This window comes from Cinclus cinclus, chromosome 6 (genome assembly GCF_963662255.1).
Source record: "Cinclus cinclus chromosome 6, bCinCin1.1, whole genome shotgun sequence".
In the NCBI taxonomy this organism is placed as follows: Eukaryota; Metazoa; Chordata; class Aves; order Passeriformes; family Cinclidae; genus Cinclus; species Cinclus cinclus.
In genome coordinates, this window is record NC_085051.1 from 40,049,226 (window position 1) to 40,069,767 (window position 20,542).

Below are 20,542 nucleotides of genomic sequence, written 5' to 3' on the forward strand. Positions count from 1 at the left end.
GAGGGGGCTTTACTGGTGATGTGCTGGTGATGACTTGAAAGCAATTTCAGAGTTTTATTCCTTGCAGCAGCTTTTCATCTGGGGGAGTCCTACTGCCATTATCCTACCTCATATCTTGGGCCAGGAATGCACATTCTCATTGTAGACAGCTTAGATTAATCTGGCTAGCTGTGAGCTTGCAAATTCTCAAGAGTCCTCTAGCCCTAGTTCCCTATCAAGTACAGGGATCATAAATAGAAAATCGGCTTCTCTAAAAAGAAAGAATGGTAGGTGAGGACTCCTGGGACTGGCAGGTCATTTGCTGCTGCGTCTATGTGGTTGTGTACTGAGTAGTTCTCAGTGGGAGATCTAGGAAATAGAAATACAACTGTTAGAACTGCACTGCTAACAATGCAATGTGATTTGTGTAGCTTTCCAGCCCACGGCTAGCGGTAAGGTAGCCTCAGCTGGCACTGGTAGACTGGATGATCTTCCTGGTTCTCCATAAGTGGGGTTAGGTTGCAGCATGAAGGCTTGAGGAGGTTTGTGACTCACCATGCAGAGCTGGGGCTTGAAATTTGGTAGAATGGGAAAGAGAGCAAAAAAACACAAATCCTGTATTTGTTCCATATCCCCTCCTTGGAGCCACCTCCCTAACCTTCCTTGGAGGGATCACATAGGTAGGCAGAGCTGGCTAACAGTGCAGAAAAATAGGACTATGTCATCCATGGAGTTTCTCCTACAGACCCCAGGGACTATTGGGAGATAGTTTTAGCCTTAGGTGAGGAAAATCCCTGCTAAGAATTTGTTCTCCATTGCAGCCTACAAAATGGATTTCTGTGAAACTAGCACATTTTTTTTCTGAGTGCTACATAGTCTTTATTTAGCCCCATTTAAAAGTCTATTTAAAAAAAGCTGCCAAGATGCCAGATGTTCTAGGTGGATACCCTCCCCCTTCCCTCTGTTGCTGAGATAGTGTCAAGAATAAAATGGTAAGCACATGAAAATCAGGAAGGAAAGATATCAAGTCCTTTTTTTAGTCAGCTTGGAGAGAGAGGGATGCAAATGAATGGGATCCAGCTGTGATTGAGGGGAGCAGGGGAAGGTTAATAACAGAAGGAATTGCAGAGCTTTACATGCATGTTTGATCTTTACTGTACCATCAGCAGTTCCTTGAAAGGGTGAGGCTGTGCTAAGTCAGGCTTTCCCCATCTGTCATGTTGAGGCACCAAATGGCCTTGCACTCTTGCTTTTATTTGGCAGGCAAGTCCCTGCAGCAGCCCCTGCACTGTTCTTGTTTTTGGAATAGCAGGTGCAAATTAGGTCCATTCAAAGTTATGTAGTGACGAGCGAGCAGTGCAAGAAATGGCATTGTCTTTGGTGGTATGACTTGTTGAGAACAGCCCATCTCTTTGAATCATGGAATCAGAAGATCCTTAAGGTTTAGACATGAAGTTCCTGGCTCAGAGGACAGATTAGGCTGTGACACCTAGAGACTGCTGGGTGTATTGTTAATTATAGGGTAGTCTGGCTCAGAATGAGGTGTTTGGGGACCAAATAAATCACCACTTCTCTTTGGCTATGCTTTTCTTTTAAGTGCAGTGTTCACATGCCCTCAGGTCAAGCTGATTGCAGTCAGCATCCTCCACTTTCATTGCTGCATCTCTATAAGGCAAGATGTCAGAAACATTCATCTCTCTAATGACTAGGCAGAAGAACCCAGGTGGTGTTTTAGGTCTGTACAGATGCAAAGTACAAAAATTTAGGGGAGGGAGAAAAGACAGTGGAGGATGGGGCGCTTGGGTCTCTTCCACTGAAAGGTGAGTACTCTCTCAGCCTAACCTTACCTGCAATATGGGCCTTCTTATTGTAACCCTTTTTACACAAGGTTAGTCCTTGTGTAGTGAATATGTCTTCACCTTGTCCTACCAAATGTCTTATATAAATAATTTACCAAGACTGTCGTTTCTTCTAACCTTCATACAGGAAGAAAGTGGCATAAAACTGAATGTCAAAGGATAAGGGCGTGGTGCAAACCAAAGCAGTCTTCTCCAGTTCATCCCTTTCTCCAGCATATGACACCTCCATGTCTTCAGCAATGAAATCTGGGGGCATAGGAATAAGGCCTTTGTTTAGGCTTGTGTTCTGTCCTCAAGGCAAAGCCTGTGGAGGTCATCTGTCATCCCTGTCTGTACAGCAGAGCATGCTGGAGCTGCACACAACATCCCTGTGAGCAGCTAAAACAGTTGTATATGACTGTTCTCCTCATCCCACTTCCTGCTCCCAGCTTGTTCATTTGTTGCCTCAGATGTTGCTTGACTCTAGTGTTTTTGCAGCTGCAATCCCCTCTGAGTCTTGTCCTGTCTCTTTTGCTTTCATCATCCAAGTGACCTTGTGAGACAAGGCTGGGTGGGCCATACCCATTTCTTACTCTGAGGCTTCTTCTGGAGCTGACTGAACAGCAGGAGCTGTGTTCTTCATTTCAGCCCTGTTCCCTGCTGGTGCTGGCCCTGTCTGGCTTTTTTTTCCCCAAGGTCTGTTTTTTTTTTTTCACAGTCCCTTGTGTGAGCTCTTTAATCTGCCTCTTCAGAAGATTTGGGAATATGACTGCAAGGGCAGATGAATGTCAGGGCTGGTTAGGTTCATTTAAGTGACCAGCATGTCAGGTCCTTCACAGATCTCCCTCTGCCTTTGCCACAGAGACTTTGCAGTCATGCCTTTGTTGCAATGCTTCCACATGGGAGCAGTGGGCTTCCTTCCCACAAGCCAGAGCACAGGGCTGGGTTAACCTCAGTTTTTCTAAGGTAATGTGGCAGGATGCCTAACTTCCAGCCTGTACTCACTGCACTAATCAGCTTGTTAAGTAGATGGTCTCTGTTCTCTGTTGCAGACAATGAAAATTGTCAGTCCCTGTAGAGCCATCATGGGAGTAGGTTGCTAAGAACACCAGAAGGCAGTCCTGATGTGCTCTGTGAATCTGCTTCTCCTCCTTTGTGCTTTTCTTGCTCCCATGTGATTTATGGCTATGATAAGAGGCTTATTAAGCTAAAACTGGGCATTTTTCCACGCCTGGGTGCCCCTAGGGACACAGAGCATTCTTGTCCTCTGGTGAACAGGGTGTCAAAGGCCACTTCCTGAGAACACCCTGCCTCTGTGTCTTTCCCCAGGGGTTTTTGTTTCCCTATGCACCAGTGTCTACCAGTACTTCAGCTAAACCTTCAAAATTTTGTGTCTTTCTTCTTCGTTGTGACTGCTGAATGCTAAATCTCCTTTCCCTGTCATCAGTAGTATGCCGGGGGGGGAGCAGGGTTTTGCTCAAGTCTGGTTTACAAGTCTGCCTGTTTGCTTAAGGCTGTTTTCTGCTGCAAGATTTGCATTCACTGCTGTCTGTTCAGATCCTGTGAGGGACTGTGGTGAGCAGGCAGCAGTTCATGTCTTCAGGCACTTCTGATCTGTGATTCCCACAACACTCAAGCCTGTGGTCATGTTCTTTCTCAAAGGTCTGTTGATTAATTTTGTCCTTCTGCAGCCTAATGATTCAGAGAGGTCAGTGAGGAAAACTTGCTAAATGAGTTATCCATGGCAGGATCAGTTTTCTCCATTTTGTCCTCTACGTAGTTCTGCAGTTTCAGTGAAGAACACCTTCAGGAGTTTGCCTGCAGATATGAGTCTGCCTGCTCTAGTTCTCAGTGGGGCACAGCGTGTTCTGGGAACTCCTCTTTTGCAGCTTGACTAATGACATTATCAGTGTAAAACAAGGTCTTGACCTCATGTGGTCACTATCTCATTCTTCACCTTTGTCAGGAGCTGAGGGGTGAAGTGCAACACTTGGCAACTGTCATGGCACTGAATAAAATACAAATCACTTGGAATACTTGAACCATAAGCCTAGAAAACTGAGTGAGATTTTGTGTGACTATCCTTAGACCTCTGCGCTGAGCCCAAAATTGGCTGTGGTGAAAAAAAAAAATTATAAAACTCTCCACGGGCTGAGTGTCCCAGCTGGCAGTGACTAAACTTCCAAGGGCTGCAGCCACCTCTTGGAGGCCTGCAGAGTACTTTAGCACTGACTGCTATGTAGTTTGGGGACTGCTGTTTATGGAAGGAGCAGCCAGTTCAAAGTTGGTTAATGTAGCCCAAGTACAGAACTGTAATTCTAGCTTTGAACTCCTTTCCTAATCATCTCTTTCCTCCATTGCTGCTTGTCAAGGCATGGGAGGCATAAGAACTATGGGACATACCTGAGAAACCTGTTGAGCAGAAAAAGGCTTTTACTTGCATCTCTTTCACTCTCTAGGACTACTCTCTGTTCAGTCAGTCTTTCAGCTCTTCTCCTTCTGAAGCCTCCAGGCTCTGTGCCAACCATGTAGCAGCTCTCTGCAATGGATTATAACAGAATGAAGCAGTCCCTTTATGCTGCCTTCACATGCCAACTTTTCATTCAGTCAAAACTTTGGAAAGAACATACTCTAGAAGTGATACAGCACTGGAGGTTAAAGGATTTAACTACTCATTTGATACACAATAAAATTACTCACCATAGCATTTTTTTTTTTTGTTTAGCCTTTCAATATATTAAATGAGCCTGATGAACCTTGTAAGTATGCCTCAGTGGCTGAAGTCTGAAATTAGCTTCTCAGGCCTGTATTTGGATAAGAATTGATGTATGGGTGTGAGCCCTACTGACTGCAGTCATTGCAGCAGTGAGGGAGGACAGAGCCTTAGCTGGAACAGTCTGGATTTATCTGTAGTAATTCATTGTACTGGAAACATTTTCTTACACAGTGTAATACTTACTGCCTTCTTGGGTTGGATTTTTGACAGTGATCATTTGCATTAAAAAGGAAAAGTGAAAATAGTTTGAGGTTTAATTTCTTCAGTAGAATTCTAGGAACTGATATCAGACATATTCTTTACTGGGTTAAGACTTAAATTTGGGAGAAAGTACATAAGAAGCTTGTGGTAATACATGTAACTTCTTCCTAAAAGACAATTATCTAAATGTTTTATCAACTCTGGTAAGTTTTCTGCTTTCAAAATCCTGGTGGAATTTCAGTCAGGTAAAGTATTTACCTTTTTCTCCTTTCCCTCCTCAAAACTATGTCCTGTGAAGACCTACTGCTGGCTTTTGTACTAGAAAGAGCCTTTTTCATTTTTGTTTTTTAATGTGGGAAGGGTTTTCTTGGTGCGTAGTCAAGGATGACAATTGCTAAATGTTGTGGTAAAATCTGGCCTGGGCTGCTGCCTGTGTCTCACAATACTGAGTCCACTGATGATCCTTGGTGGCCTGGCTGCAGGTTTGGCTGTTCCCAGGATCTGACAGGCATACTTCCTGAGCACGGGGTGCCTTTGTCTCCTCTGCACAGAAACAAGAGTTTGTGGCTCAGCTGCTGTTGGCTGTGGAACTAACATTGTCTCTGCTAAATGCTCACATGGCTTGAGGGTGAGGCTGTGAGGGCAACCTGGCTTGCATGTCACCTCTCCAAATACAGCAGCTAATTTAAACAACAGAAAGGAACAGCAATGAAAGCTGTTTCAGACAGCACTGAGAAATATAGGCCCATAAGACTCTAGCAGTGTTGACACCTTTTTCCTTTACATTCCTGCTTGAGAATGCTTGGTCTCCTTGGCTCCTGCTTGTTAGTAAGCATCTTCAGCTCCCTATAGTACAGAGGATGCCCAAGAAAGAATAACAATCTCTTTAATTCTTTAATTTAAATCTCTTGTTCTCCCCCTCAAGTGGCATGTACCATATGACCAGGCACCTGTCAACCTGTGGTAGGATCTTTCTTCTTCTGCTGCTCTGCTCTGTGTGCAGGCCCCTCCATACTATCTGTCAGTCCAGTTCCTCTGTCTGGCTATGAGTGTCAAGAGACTGTTCAACTTTTAAATAGTTGGGGTTTTTTACCTATGTACTACAAGATGTAGTAAGATCTGTGGGCAAAAAGGAGGACTGGATTAAATAAAACCCTGATTGCTTTTTCTTGCAGGCAAACGACGCTAGTTGTGTATATCATGTCTCTGGTGGGAATGATAGTCTATACCTTCACTCTGAGCCTGGGCCACCTCTGGGTGGTCTTTGTGACTGCTGGGTTGCTTGGGTAAGTTCACGTGCAGGCTGCTTTCCTTATCATGTGAACTGATAGGGATTGAGCAGGGAGGCAGAACTCCCTGTGGGAGGGACTGGAGAGAGCCATAGCATCTGGATAGCTCCTGCATGGTTTAAGGACAAAATTATCTGCCCTTCCCATCTCTCACTTGTATGTGTTTCATTAGAGTCGGGGACAATATTGTGACCCTGCTCATTTGCAGCCAACTTAATTGTTACAGGCAATCAGGTGGAAGCTTTTGGAAAGCAAGTGGTAGCCATAGCCCCATAGGTGACCAGTGGACAAGAGTTAAATGCATGTGGGCTGGCATGACTGTTTGACTGTGCTGGAGGTGATGATCCTTGGAGTTACGGTCTATACCTCTTCAGTCTTCCTTCTGGCAGTTGCTGAGTCTTCCTTTCTGTGTACTTCATTACAGGTTTTTCATGACAGGATACCTTCCCCTGGGCTTCGAGTTTGCTGCAGAGCTGACATACCCAGAATCAGAAGGAACATCATCAGGGCTCCTTAATGTCTCAGCACAGGTAGGTATGCTGTTTTCCCTTTGCTTGCCTCTTTTTAGGGAAAGAGATTAAATTGTTGTTCCAAGCCTTGAGTCTTATTTCTTGTCCGTTACTGGTGTAATGTACTGCAGATCTAAGCACCCCAGGACCTGGCTTTTAGCATGATGTTCCTCATGGCATTTCTGTAGTAGCAGTCATTCTGTTTCTGCTTAAGAAAATACTTCAGGGTGCCAGTTATCCTTGCCTTCTCCAACATAGCTCCTAATAGTCCTCATTCATCTCCAGTGAGAGATGAGAGTCCAGCTGTCGGGGTCATCTGTCATTCCATTAACTGCAAGGAGGTGTCTCTGGACATGTTTATAACCAAACTTTAACTTCTCTAGGCCAACTGTTTGACTGGCCTGTATGCTCTGATACTTTGGTAATGATTGGAAAGAGTTTGGGCTGCTTTATAGTAACAGTACAGCTTGACATTACCTTTGTTTATTTGTAGATTTTTGGTATTGCCTTCACAATTGGCCAAGGGCAAATAATGGATCGCTTTGGGACAAAGGCAGGAAACCTCTTGCTTTGTTCTGTCCTATTCCTGGGGACTGTTATGACAGGTAATTAAAATTTTCCATATTCTGCTCTAACTTTGCCTTGGGCTTGGCATATTAATTGAAGGCTTTTGTGTGCAGTGCCTGTAGGAAAGGGCAGAACCCACACAGCAGTCCAATAGCAATGCTGCTCATCTTTAAGCATCTGGTCTGCGTAACAGAGAAGAGCCAAGGCTTTTTGCCCTGGCTGTGGCTGGGATCTCAAAGTTGTACTTGCAATAAAGAATTTATATCCTGCCTGTTTCAAAAGTGTTCCCAGCCTTGTTCAGGATAGTAGTTTCTCTTGCCCATCCTAATGCGTTTCTGTCTCTTCTGGGGTTTCTGCTGCTCCTTTGAGTCCTGGGCAAATTGACTTGGGCACTATATGGTGACTTGACTGCCTTCATATCTCTCTTCCTCCCTCTGTTCCAGCATTCATTAAGGCTGATCTCCGAAGACAACAGGCCAATTTGGAAAATGAACAGACAGTGAGTAAACCCCCATTCAAGCTGTGCCCCTGCTATTAGCTCAGGACAACACTCAACCTCTCTTCTCTTTCTAGGAAATGGGGTGGCTTGTGGGGAACCTCCTTGTTGGCATTTTCAAACTGCCAGCTGCTGGGGCCTCTGTTGCTCAGTGTCATGCAGAATCTGTGGGCTCTGGTCCTCTGGTGTTCTGCAGGGCTTCACACATCTTCATATTGGCTAGGGCCAGATGTAGGGCAGTTCTGTGCTCTTTTCTCTCACTTGACTATGTGTTGAGGCCTTCAGTGCTTTGCTTCTTTTTAGAACTGAGTGACTATTATTCTAGGCCCCTAGGCTGGCAGGTTATTCTTCTTACTCCTTGCCACGGGAGGCCAAGCAGGGCTCAGTGTATGTGACTGGAGGAAGCTAAGGAGACAAAGCCTAAGTGAGGGCTTGAGCAACGTGGCTGCTCACACTTTGCATAGTGCTGCTGACAAGGCTGCTAGTTCATACTTGCACACCAGAGCTTGGGGGTTGATGTCCCTGTGGCACACTGTGCAATAAGTGTGGCTGTTTGCACATGGGAGAAGGCCTCTGGTGAACTAATTGCATTGGGTACTGTCAGAAACTCTCTCTGCAGGGAAAGGGAGGGGACTGGTTACTTGAAGCTATTTTCTGTATTATTCTGAGCTCCTCTTCTAGGATGTTAGCAGAGATATCCACTCAACATTCAGGCAACCATTGGCAACCATAACTAGCAAAGTGTGAAACTCTCAAGTCTCTGCTGTTTTTAGTCAGCTCTATTCAGAAGACAGTGCTGCCCTCCTCCAATGCTAGTGGCACTGTGAGTTTAAATTCATAACATGTATGTGAAAGGCCCAGGAAAGGGCCTGAGGTCCTTTGGCAGTGAAGGTGATGCCTTCCAGTAGTAAGGTCCTTTCCCTTTGTCAGACATTTCTCTCATCAGATGGACTGTACATTTTTTTGCCTGAGCCATTTTTAGTATAAGTCTTTTTCAGTCTAAATACTGTTGTAAGAGCTTTCTGCTGCATGGGGAAGAGCATTGCGACCAGAGCAAAGATGGTGGAATACCATTTTTGTAATCCTTAAAGTCTCCAGAACTGACTGTAGTAAGAACCAGAGGGATGTGTGTGAGATAACAGGTCTCAGCCAGTAAAAACTTCACTGGCAGTTCCTTCCCCCTGAGGAGACATGCTCTGAAGAAGTCATGTTGCCCACGCCACCACAGCCCCAAATATGTCCTCCACATGGCTGAGCTCACCTGAGTGTTCTCAAACTTAACAACCAGGTGCTCGACTGACTGAAGGTAGGCTGAATCTGGTGTTCTGCACTAAGATGGATGCCTCGGCCAGGGGATCAGCCAGCTGGGCTTGGGCATTGTGTGCTGCCTTTGTGGAGAGCTCTGTTGAAGTCAGGTACTGGCGCTTTTCTATGTGGCACAGCTGCCTGACACATGCTTGGGTGGTTTTACTGGTTTCTTCTGTTGCCTGTTTCTTATTTTTCTCCACTTCCATTTCTCTTCCTACTTGCCTTCATATTTTCTGGGATGGTGACTTGTGACTATCATTACAGAGACTCCAAGGCATCAATCAGATCACGGATTATGGGACTGTAGCTTGTAACTCTAACCCCATCAATTCCCACTCCTGCTCACTAGCTTAAACACACCAAGGTAGGAGAATTGTACTAATCTACTTCTCTGAGCACTCACAGGGTGGCACAGGCACCAAGCCAATGGCATTTCTGGGGTGACTGCAATAGATGTAGATTATCAAGAATCTTTCTGGTCTTCTCAGGTACTCAGCTGAGAGGAAAGACAAGACAGCTTCCAAGAACAGAGTGGAGATCCCCCCCAGACTCATGCCAGACAGAGATGTAGGGATTCAGCTAGGTTCAGCAAAGCAAAGCTTGGTGCTGGAGCAGATGGAGAACTGAACTGTCAGTCATTTGTTAGGGAGAGGAGGTGCAGACATTTGGAGCCACTTCTCTGGCATTATTTTTACAGTCCAGATTCTTGGCTGGAGGTGATACCAGAAACCCTTTAAAGAATTGGCTTTGATCACAGCCAGGGTGCATGGCCAACTTCAACGAGGAAATTTAAAAATACGTAGCAAGAACAGAGTCATTGGGTTGGTGCCTTGTGGTATAAGAATGCCTGAAAATTGTAAAGGTCTGTGCTTGTTGATCTGTGAATCTCAGTGGTACTTTGCATTTTCTCAGCTGTTGCTTGGGGTGGTATGCTTTACTGCTCACTCTCCTCTGCTTCACACTGATAGGCTGGTCTACTAAGTTATCCATGCTACTCTTTGGTTTTCAAAGTGTGAACAACTGTGTATATAATTTAGTGCCACAGCCAGCAGGAGTAACAAGCAAAAGCAGAGTGAGTCGATTGGGAAAACCAACCTTAACCCTGCTAAGATTAGGGCATGTTCTACAGGGACCATGAAGCTGCTATGCTTTGAGGGAAGGGTGAGGAAGAGTCCCATGGGCAAGGAAAGACTGATGGTAAAAGGAGTGATATCCAGCTGGCACCAGTATATCAGGTCACCAGTGGTATGCCCCAAGGCTCAGCATTAGAGACAGTCTTGTTTAATGTCTTTGTCAATGCCCTGCATGAGGGGATAGAGTTCACCCTTAGCCAGTTTGCAGACAAAACACAAAGTTGGGCAGGAGTATTGTTAGAGAGTTGGAAGGCTCTGCAGAGGGACCTGGATGGGCTGGATCCATGGGCTGAGGCCAATGGTATGAGGTTTGACATGGTCAGGTGCCAGGTCCTGCGCTTGTCACAACAACCCCAGGCAGTGCTGCAGACTGGGGACAGAATTGCTGGAAAGCTGCCCAGCAGAAAAGGACCTGGGTGTGCTGGTCAGCAGCAGCTGAACATGAGCCAGCGTGTGCCCAGGTGACCAAGAAGGCCAGTGGCATCCTGGCTTGTGTCAGAAATAGTGTGGCCAGCAGGGCCAGGGCAGGGATTGTCTCCCTGTACTCGGCACTGGTAAGGCCACACCTCAAGTCCTTTTTCAGATTGGACCCCTCACAACAGGAAAGACATTGATTGAGGTGCTGGAGCATATCCAGAGAAGGGCAGTGGAGCTGGTGAAGGGTCTGGAGCAGAAGTCCTATGAGGAGCACCTGAGAGAACTGGGGCTGTTTGGCCTGGAGAAAAGGAGGCTCAAGGGAAACTATTTTGCTCTCTACAACTACCTGAAAGAAGGTCATAGTGGGATGGGGGTCAGTCTCCTCTCCCAAGTAACAAGCGACAGGACAAGAGGAAACAACCTCAAGTTACATCATGGGAGATTTAGATTGGATACTAGGAAAATTTATTCACCAGAAAGGTTGTCAAGCATTGGAATAGGCTGCTTAGGGAAATGTTAGTCACCATCCCTGGAGGTATTTATAAGACATGTAGATGTGGGTTTTAGGGACATAGTTTAGTGGTGGACTTGGCAGTGCTGGGTAAATGGTTGGACTCGATGATCTTAAGGGTCTTTTCCAGCCTAAACAATTCTGTGGTTGTTGCAAGGAGAAGACTCAGTCAGCTGTGAGCTTCCAGAGCATGCTGAGCTGTAGAGTTGTGCCAATCTCACTTTCCATTGAAGTACTGTACTGTTGGCTGTGTAGCAGTTTGTCTTCTATTGGTTCCCTCATCTGCTATAGTTACAATTAGACAAATGTTGCAGTTAGTAGATTAAATTTGGCTAATGGCATTGTATACACCTTGTCCTGTATTAATTATGCTGTAGCGTGGTACCAACAATCCTTCCCACTTTTTTCTGCCTCAGTTCCCAGAGCTCTAGCTGGGTTAGCTTTCTGTATCTCAGGACACTTGGATCAAATGCCTGTTTTATGTGATAATGAGGCTCTTTGTGTGCTGCCTTTGTTGTAAATGCATCTGAAGCCATTCCAGTGTTGTGCCTTAAGATTTCATAGTAGTGTCAGTTGATCCAGCACACACATTATACTCACAAATATGCTGTGTAGTGCTTGTGCTCATTTGCTTTTGACTTTCAGCATCCATGCAAACCTTTTTGTATTATTACTTGGCATTAAGAAAAAGAATCTTTGCTGATCTCCCATAGTTTGTTTAGGACAAGTGTCCACCCTCAGTAGCTTACTGGATTCTGTTGGAAGCTGCACCATGCTTAGCCTCTAGTGAAATACTGCCAATAAAAAAGTGCTGGAATTTTGTGTAGTAGGCACAAACAATGTGTACCCATGCTCTGCTTCCCAAACCTCTCTACTCCATTTCTATGTTTACTGTGTGGCAAGCAGCCTTTTCCTGTCCCAAAGCCATAGGCAAGCCATCTGTGTGCCCTTTTCCAGTACTGTGACTCAAAGCTGTGAGAGCAGCCTTCCTTTCCCAAGGTGGTGAGTCCTGCAGGCTGTCTGATCTAAATCTCTGCTCCTGTAGCTCCACAGCAAATGACTGGTGCTGAGACCCCAGAGGTGCTTGGGAGCCTGTTCTGAGTTGCTTGAGTGCTTCCATGGTGCATTCTGGTGGAGTTTCCAAAGTCTAAATGCAGATTTCACCTTATTCCTACCTCTGGCACTACTTCATGCACCCACCTACCCTTCCTGCTTGTTGAAGTTCCCTCTTTGCACTTCTTTGTCTTTTGCTTCCAGACATCTCTTTGAAGCTTTCCTTATCTCACTCCTCTGCTTTTGGGATATTGGGATACTGCTGATGTCTGTAAAACCTTTCCACCTACACATTGTGTAAGAGCCTACTCAAAATGAGACTGTTTCATATCTCTTGCTTCCATGCTGCCTGGATTTCTCTTGAACTGTACAGAGGATGTGAAACTCTTTCCTGTGCACCTCTCATTTCTGCTTCAGATGTCAGTCTTGCCCTACAGTGAGTAAACTCAGAGCCCAGGCTGCAGAAAACTCCACATTCACCCTTACAAGTCTGTGTGCTGCTTCTGAATTGGTGACAGCTGGGCTGTCTCACGGTAGGCAGAATCAGAACTTAAGAGGTATCAGAAATCCACTAGGGGAAGAAGTCTCAATTTTTATCCTAAAACACCCAGAAAGGCTCAAAAGCTGAGTTTGTCAAACTCCACCCAGGAAAGCTGAACTGGAATCATGACAGTTTGGCTGTTCCATGAAGCTGAGGACAGGGTGGTAATTGGGCAGCAGTCTCCATTTTACTTATTTTTTTTCCTCTGGGAAAAGCTCCCTCCATCTTAAGGTTTCCAGAAATTAAGCTAGTTCTTTTACAGGATTTATGGTGAAAAAAATTTGTATGTTTGCCTCTTATTTCTTATGTCTTTATAAGATATGAGTAGGGAACTTTGAAGAAGGTACTGCTCTGTGGAATTATCTCAGCCATAAGTCCAAGTTGCAGAAAGGGAAGAAGCAGGACAGAGGGTGCAGCACTTCAATGGGCAGTGGGGGTGGGGATGAAAAGATTTGAGGATAAGCAATGTGTCTGGGAGTTGAAGAGGCCTCAGACACGCTGGAGTTAAGACCACAGGGGAACTAGTGGTTGTGCTGAGCCTCCTGAGGATGTAAAGAAAGCAAATTCTCTCTAGTGTTTGCATAGACACTGTGCTGCCTCATGGCATGAAGGAGTTTCCAGCACCTTCCCTTGCCCAGGGAACTGGCCCAGCAACTTAATGTTTTGAGGCTGAGCTTGTGTCACAGTGAAATGTTGATGACCTGACTGTGGGTCTGCTACCTCTCTTGGTATCAGCCTGGCCGCGAATTAGTAATGGTGTGAGGACTACAGCATACAGCTTAAACAGTTGGATGTTGCACTGCCCTGCTGCCCCAGTGCCCCTTGCTTGGGCAGTCAAAGTGGCTAGAGAAGGGAGAGGGAACCAGCAGCACTCTCTGAGGATGGCAATTCTTTGGGGATTTCTGCACTAGCAGGGAGCTATAAACTACCCAAGGTCTGGCCAGCCACGATCCTAACCATACTGTTTTTCTCTGATTTGCAGAAAGTGTTGCCAGAAGCCTACACTAATCCCATAGTCCTTGAGGAATCACGGCTGTGACATGAAGGGGTGGCAAAACTGGGAGATACAACCCCCCTCATTCCCATATTTTCTATGTGTACCATCCTCCTGTGACATGCACCCCATGGGAGGGGCAGCCTCAGGACAGGAGCCCTGTGAACTGCTTGTGGAGAGCATGAAAGAGCAAAACTAGAGGGGGTTTGCTTTCATCAGTTTTATCTTTGTATCTTGCTGTTTTGGTGTTTGGGAGGAAAAGTTGGGAAAATCTGCTGAGTCCCCCCCAGTCCCACCACGTGTGCTTGGAAAAAGTACACGTGCTGAGAGAAAAGCCACAGTACCAGGTTAACCGTGAGCATGATGGTGGCACCTTGCATGGGGCTGTGACATAAAAGGCAGAAACGGGACCACACTTTGTGAGCAGCCCTGGAAGAACTGGCTCTAGGGAAAAGAGGTTGCTCTGTCTTGGTTCCCATTATGCTGTGTGTTGCACAGGTAGTAGTAGAGGCCTCAGTACATTACCAGCAAGTGCAAAGCAGTGCACCAGCTGCTGCCAGCTCTTTTATCATTTGGCTTTCCCAGATGAAGCACTCTTTATCTGGATAAACTTCTGTTCAGAACTTGCTGGGGTTGTCCTGATGTTCCTACATAGTAGGAGTAATTAAGAAATACTTCTAGCTCGAAGCAAGGACTAGTTCATCACTACATTAGCAATTAAAGTGAGTCAAACTACAAGTTCCCTGGGATGAGGACATTGTCTTCCTCCTTAATAAAGTGCCTTTTGCATGTCTCAACAGTACATAAAAACTTTTGTTAAGTATTATATTGAGAAAACCAGCCAAGGCTGTATTGCTCTTCCCAGCCACAGAGAGGGCTATGATGGGAATCCAGCTTTGCTCCATTGTGGAAGCTTCCCACTTCATAACAGAGAACAGGAGACGGTGCCCACTTACCAGCATTTGTGTCTTATAGACACTGCCCATCTGCATGTTGTTTAGCTTCCACATACAACTATAGATCCTTCTCTATCCTTTCCAGCATCTCATCTCTGCTGGAGATATCAAGTGTCCTTATATTCCTTAAATCAAGCAGTTACTTATATATTCAGGCAGGGGATAAAGCTGTACTGAGGTGGAATGGTTAAAATACTCCCCTCTGACAAACTATTTTTGACAAAACTTTTTTTTTTTGGGGGGGGCAAAATTTAAACTTCTTTGCATACACTACATTTTGATACAGCCTGAGTTCAGTAAGTGCTTAGACAACACTCTCAGGCACATGGTGTGATTTGTAGGGGTCTTGTGCAGGGCCAGGAGTTGGACTGTGATCCTGATCAATTCCTTCCAATTCAGCATAGTCTATGATTGAAGTCCTGTCTTTGATAGCCTGGGATTGAGGATGGGGGTTTAATATGATTTTCAATGTAAAATATGAACATATTAAGTGTAAAATGAAATCTGACACATTCATATTAAACGGTTGAAAATGTTCTACATGTGGCTTGTTTAATAGCCTGAAATTTTCTGCAGAATGGAAAAATCTTTCTGCCCAGTGCTACTGCTGTGTTCTTTTCCTCCCTTTGTTCCCCCTTTCTTCTACATGTGAACTGTCTTCCTGGTCAGGAGTTCCTGCTGGTTTTTTTCTGCATTCTGTGTGCTGCCCACTGCTTTGGGTATTATTTTCTCTAGGTCTAAGGAACCTGTTCCTGTTTTCTCCATCTTCTATAGTTATAACTCACTACACATGAAGCTCAGTCCTTGTTCACGGATTCATAGTTTTGAGTTTGCTGTCACCCACATGGTAAAGAAGAGAGAGCATCAACAATCCTCTTCGTGTGTGTTACCTGAGCAGTCAAACTGGAACTTTGTGGCAAGGAGTCAGGGAAAGGTGGGTTTGCTGTAAAGAGAGATGAGGTATTCTACAACATACAATAGAAGCTGCTGTTGGCTCTGATCACACACACCCACTGCTGTGTAGCAGAAAAACAACCATAGCCTACTGCAGTTTTTTGTAATTTATTAGAAATGGCCCCTGGGGAACACACACATGCAAGTTACACAGCAGTACCAGGGGTAGCACCCATTCTCTCTTTCTGGTCGGAATGTTCAGCAAATCCTGGATAGTTCTGCACCTTGTCCCCAGAAGTACACTGGGAGAGAAGTCCTCAGTGCTCTGGGCATGCCAGAGACTTTGCCTGCTACCCAGGGAGTCAGTCACTAACCACCTCCCATAAGCTTTGACACAAACTCCTCTGGGACTTGGTCTTTGCCATCAGACAGTTGAAATGTTGCCCGGACAAGACAAAAACAACTTGGTAATGACGGTGATTGACAGAGTCCAACATTGACCCACCACTGGGACTGGTGTCCTGGAGTTCAGCTGAGCTTTCATGGAAGTGTGGCAGTGAAGGTAGAAGATGACACCGACCTACAAAAAGCCCTCAACTTCAGTTTTTCTTCTTGTTTTGTGAAAGTGCTTCTACCTCTAGGTACTGCAGTCCAATCAACATCCCCAGAATAGAAAAACCTGTGATAGAGATACAGGATGAATTGTGTAGAAAAGGCTGGACAAGAGATGAGGCATCCGCTCCCACCATCCCCTCAGCCCATAGTTGTATGGGGAGTTGTTCTGGGGTATCACAGCTCCAAGGAGTACGCAAGGGGAGGATGCAGAGCTCTACTTACTTGCTACCATGAGGGGTGCCATAACTCCAATTGTCAAGGCTGCAGTGTGGTATATGAAGACCTCAGAGAGGAAGTGAGCAAGGGCCAAAAAGAAGGTAAAGAGCGTGATGTGATAGAGACTGTTGAAGAGCAGAAAAAAACAAGTTATCATTATCATACTATGGGTATGAATATGGCTGAGTGGAAAAAAAGGTGAACCTGTACGCTGCCCCACCTGATCTCACTGGCAGCACAGAGGGGACTTTGTCCCTTGCCTAATGAGGTGCAAAATTTCCCTGGGCAACAGCTGAGAGGAGAATGGGGCAGCATGTTCAGTGGTGCACTGAAAGTCACAGGCATTATCTGGGCTGAAGGAAGGCGAAGAGGGGAGAGCATGAGTAGGGCACCCATGAAATGAGAAGTATGTGCACACACAAAAAGAAGGTGAGAATTAGATAAGCAGAGATCTACGGTGACAGGACTTGGCTGACTTCAGGCTTTATCACCCAATATCTTCCCACCTGTGCTCTGCTACCCTCTATGGACCACAGCTGTTGAAAAGGGAGCAGGTTCAAGAGATGCAAGATAAAATTCCTCAAACAAACAACTGATTCTTGGTAACTGGCATTGCCACCACCCTCTAAAAACACACCGTTTAGTCCCCCCTGCCTCACTCAGATAAACCTAGGCAATCCAAGCACATACTGCCAGGTGAACAGTGACTTCCGCTGCAGGGCTGAGGGAAGCAGTACTAAAAGTATTTTAGTAACCTCTAATAGGCTTTGTCTAGCACAGACCTCAAGTCAGCTTGCTTGGAAACCTCTCTCAGAAACACTTCTGTTTGCACAGGGAGAGATGGTGTGTCTCCCACTCAGCATCAGGCTGCCTCTCAGGCTTTGTTGTCAGCCCCAGGTAAGAGTGTAGTAAAGAAAGCAATCGGTTAAGTGCAATGGGGCACCTAAAACTGTCCCTTAGTCTTTGGCTAAGCTGTCACAGTAAAAGAAGTATTGACTATCAGTCACACCACAGCATTTGCAATTGTTTAATTAACAGAGCAGCAACACCATTCAGAAAATGCTTTCCAAGTTGGAGCTCAGAAATCGGTGACAGTAAGAGGCCTTATACCTACCAGTTTCTGACTGAGCTAAGAACAGTAATTGGACACGCAAGCTGTCCCCATAAAGGAAGAAGGGGCAGCAACTATCAGACAAATCCCACACTGCTATTTGAGCTTCTTCAGGGGAATGCTGTCAACACCATCGAAAGCTCAGGAACAGCTTTTGATTTCCCACCTTATCTGTGCCGCCCCCTAAGCTCAGGCTGTGCCTAGCAAGCAAACCAATGGATTTCTCGGGTGCTGCTTTACATACGTCCTGTTACGGATGTCGATTGCGCAGAGACAGCGGATCACTGATGACAACAAGGTCCAGACGCCGAAGGTCCGAGCCTGGAGCCCATTCACTGCGTAAAGAAGGAGGGAGCACATGGAGACCACGCACGACCCTGCCTGCCACCCCCAGTCCCGCCGTGGAGGCGTAAGCCGGGACAGTAGGCAGCCAGCTCCCGGGCCGCAGAGGTGGGACCCCGACGAGAGCCCAAGGCCCACGGCTGGTAGGCGACCTCCAGGCGCCAGGCGCGGCCCTCACCGAGGCCGGGGCTGGCGGTATACAGCTTCTCTGAGAGGAAACCGTGATCGCGGAAGCTCTGCAGGGTATTCCCGGCGGCGATGACCGACACCATCACCAGCCAGCTGCGCAGAACATTCAGGAACCGGCTCATCCTCCCGGCCGGCTCGAACCGCGCCCGCCAGGCCCAGAGACAAATCCCCGCCCGTAACCGGCGGCGCTCCCGCGGAGGCACCCGCCCGCGCCACCGCCCAGCGCTCCGATTGGCCGCTGCGCGCCGCTCCATGCGCGCGCCACGTGACGTATGGCCTGCTCCCGCCAATCGGATCCCTCGCCGCGCTGGAGGCGAGCTCGCCCCGTCCCCGCCCACTTCGCGGGAGTACTTGGGAGCTCAGGCAGGGGGCGGAGCCGCATGCGCCTGCGCAGTGAGGCGGTAGGGCCGCCTGCACGCCGGGGCGGGGCCGCCGCCCGTCGGTTGTTGTAGTAACGGGGAAGCGGCGGGAGGGGCCGGGGCTGCCTGGCGCGCTCGGCCCGGCGCGGCCCGGCCGTGCGGGGGCAGGTACGGCTGGCACGGGGGTTCGCTGACCTTAAGCGCTCGCCGCCGCTCTTGCTTCTTCTGCGGCCGCCGGAGTTCGCCGTGCTCGGCTTAGCGGCGGTTAGGCCGGGCCGTAGCCGTTCCTCCGGGCCGGAGGGCCGCTCCTGCGCCGGTGGAGGCGTTACGGTGTCCGGCTGTCCCCGGGCGGCGGGGCGGACTTGGCGGGCGTTTCCCGCTGGGGCCGGGCCGGCCTGGCGTGGGTCTGCGGCCCGAGGCGAGGCAGGGCGGGGCAGGGACGCGCGGTACCGGTAAGCGCCCGAGTGGCTCTCACGGGCAGGTGCAAAATAATCTGCTGGAAGGTGATGCTTCCTTCTGCACTCTCGTGGCTCGGAGGTGATGTTTAACAGACTTGTTGGTAGTCGTGTGAGAAGTACGTACTGGCGGAAGGTGATAGTTATCTGATACCTTTGGCTGTCCTGCTCAGCTGTTCATTCTGGTTTTTAATCCTTATTGCAGGTAACTGCTCTTGCAACTAAGTCTGGGCTGTATGAAAACTCCCAGAGGAAATGCCAGTCGGGATGGCTAAAGATCTGGAGGAAACTGGCTCCTCCTCGGAGGAGGAAGAAGATGCTATGTATGGACTGGAGTAAGTAGAAAAAGACCCTCTGAACTGTTTCTATGTCCCTGTGCTTTCTGGTGGATCTGTAGTAGTTTGAAAAGACAGATGCATTTCTTACCCTCTTACCTAGAAGGCCACCACATTCATCAGGGTTGGATGTGCAGCTTTTCTTTGGCTGCTCTGAAGTCCATAGTTCCATGGATTTCTTTCTGTCATGTTGCTAAAATGGGAACATTCTGATGTTTTTTTTTGCTGAAATGGGAACATTTTGATGATTTTTTTTTGCAGGTGTGTTTTTTTTTTTAGCTTTTACTGCTGCAGAGATTAAAAATCTGTACAGTATGTTGATATAGGTTTTATGTCCTTTTTATAAAACTGTCTCTTGATAACTACTGGACTTTATATTTCTTACTAGTAATAAGTTATAATACTTCTTCCATCTTTGTTTAGTAACTTCTTTTAGCTTTGCTTGTGAAGGAGTTGCTCCCTTATTTTTTCCCATAGCAGAATCACTTTTGTTTCACCTGGACCTTCTTCACTGTGTCCTGTTAGGGTTTCTTTGGGTGTAGATTATGACTGAGTGCCCAGCTGCAGACTACAGGGACTTAAGACATTTAGAGGAATGTTGTTTCATAGCAAGTGGTTGGCTTGGATTTGCTAGATCCTCATGGATGGAAAGGTCCAGAATTAACTTCACCTAGAATGTAGCTGTAACAGTATGTCTACATCAAGTGACCAGGGGTCATGCTAGGACTGAATGACTGTCACCTGGAGGATTGAGCCTTGCTGCAAATCCTCAGGACAGGCTTAGTATAAACTCCTGTCCTGTTGCCTCAGCTCATTTTCCACTTACATAAGGCTCTGGCCTGTAGTGTAAATTCTGGAAGCTTCTTGGGTCCCTTCTGGTCTGAATAGCTAATTATACCCCAGATGTAGATTTAAAAAAATATATATTTTTCGAGGTAGCAGAAGCAGGTGGGAGTGCTGTGAAGTTAATTTGTGTGAGTGATAACAATAGTAACTTTGTTAAGAGGACCAAGGTTACTCTTAAGAGCCCTTGTCCTAGCATCAGAAAGTTGCCCTTCTACCTATGTTCCTTTTTCTAAGTTTTGGAGGTGTTTTGTCTTGTACAGCTTCTCCAAACCTTTGGCAGACAATGATCTTTCATATTCTATAGATAAATGCTTTTTGTGTATGTCGGTCTTTGTATTTCTTCTTGTCAGTGTAGAGGTGTCTCTCCAACCCCTCAGTCTCTGTTTTCTGTTACTTTTTCCATGTTTTTAATTTTCTTGTGCAGTGGTAATAAACAGCCTTAGTTTTATTTGCCTAAGGAGGTTGACAGGTTTTCTTTGTGTGATCCTAGAATTTGTTACAACAGGTCTTAACTTTTTTTTTGGTGTGTCCTTAATCCTCTGAGAAGATATTTCCTAGTGTAGTCTTGTTGTTTTATACAGAACTGATCACTGCGTTTTAGAGCCTGTAGCT

General features: G+C 46.6%; 3 protein-coding genes across 4 annotated transcripts in view; 2 read left to right on the forward strand and 1 right to left on the reverse strand.

Moving 5' to 3' along the window:
* Positions 1-13,657, forward strand: part of FLVCR2 (FLVCR choline and putative heme transporter 2) — a 32,806-nt gene extending 19,149 nt beyond the window's left edge. The window contains exons 6-10 of one of the 2 annotated variants that reach the window (XM_062494963.1): positions 5,970-6,080; positions 6,508-6,613; positions 7,086-7,197; positions 7,603-7,658; positions 13,601-13,657. In XM_062494963.1, the coding sequence (XP_062350947.1) occupies positions 5,970-6,080; positions 6,508-6,613; positions 7,086-7,197; positions 7,603-7,658; positions 13,601-13,657 (442 nt within the window). Of the gene's footprint in view, positions 1-5,969; positions 6,081-6,507; positions 6,614-7,085; positions 7,198-7,602; positions 7,659-9,227; positions 9,318-13,600 lie in introns of those variants that run through there. The other variant, XM_062494962.1, reaches the window with a different exon arrangement.
* Positions 13,658-15,614: 1,957 nt separating this feature from the next.
* On the reverse strand, positions 15,615-18,060 carry ERG28 (ergosterol biosynthesis 28 homolog). Its single transcript, XM_062495170.1, has 4 exons — positions 17,925-18,060; positions 17,649-17,739; positions 16,300-16,418; positions 15,615-16,141 (listed from the first exon to the last, which is right to left on the reverse strand). The coding sequence occupies exons 1-4, from the start codon at positions 18,055-18,057 to the stop codon at positions 16,062-16,064; spliced, it is 423 nt and encodes a 140-aa protein (XP_062351154.1). The 5' UTR covers positions 18,058-18,060; the 3' UTR covers positions 15,615-16,061.
* A 784-nt stretch (positions 18,061-18,844) lies between these two features.
* The window catches only part of TTLL5 (tubulin tyrosine ligase like 5), a 118,909-nt gene continuing 117,211 nt past the window's right edge, over positions 18,845-20,542 (forward strand). The window contains exon 1 of the mRNA XM_062494308.1: positions 18,845-19,084. Coding sequence (XP_062350292.1) covers positions 19,005-19,084 — 80 coding nt within the window. The 5' untranslated portion in view covers positions 18,845-19,004. The remainder of the gene's footprint in view (positions 19,085-20,542) is intronic.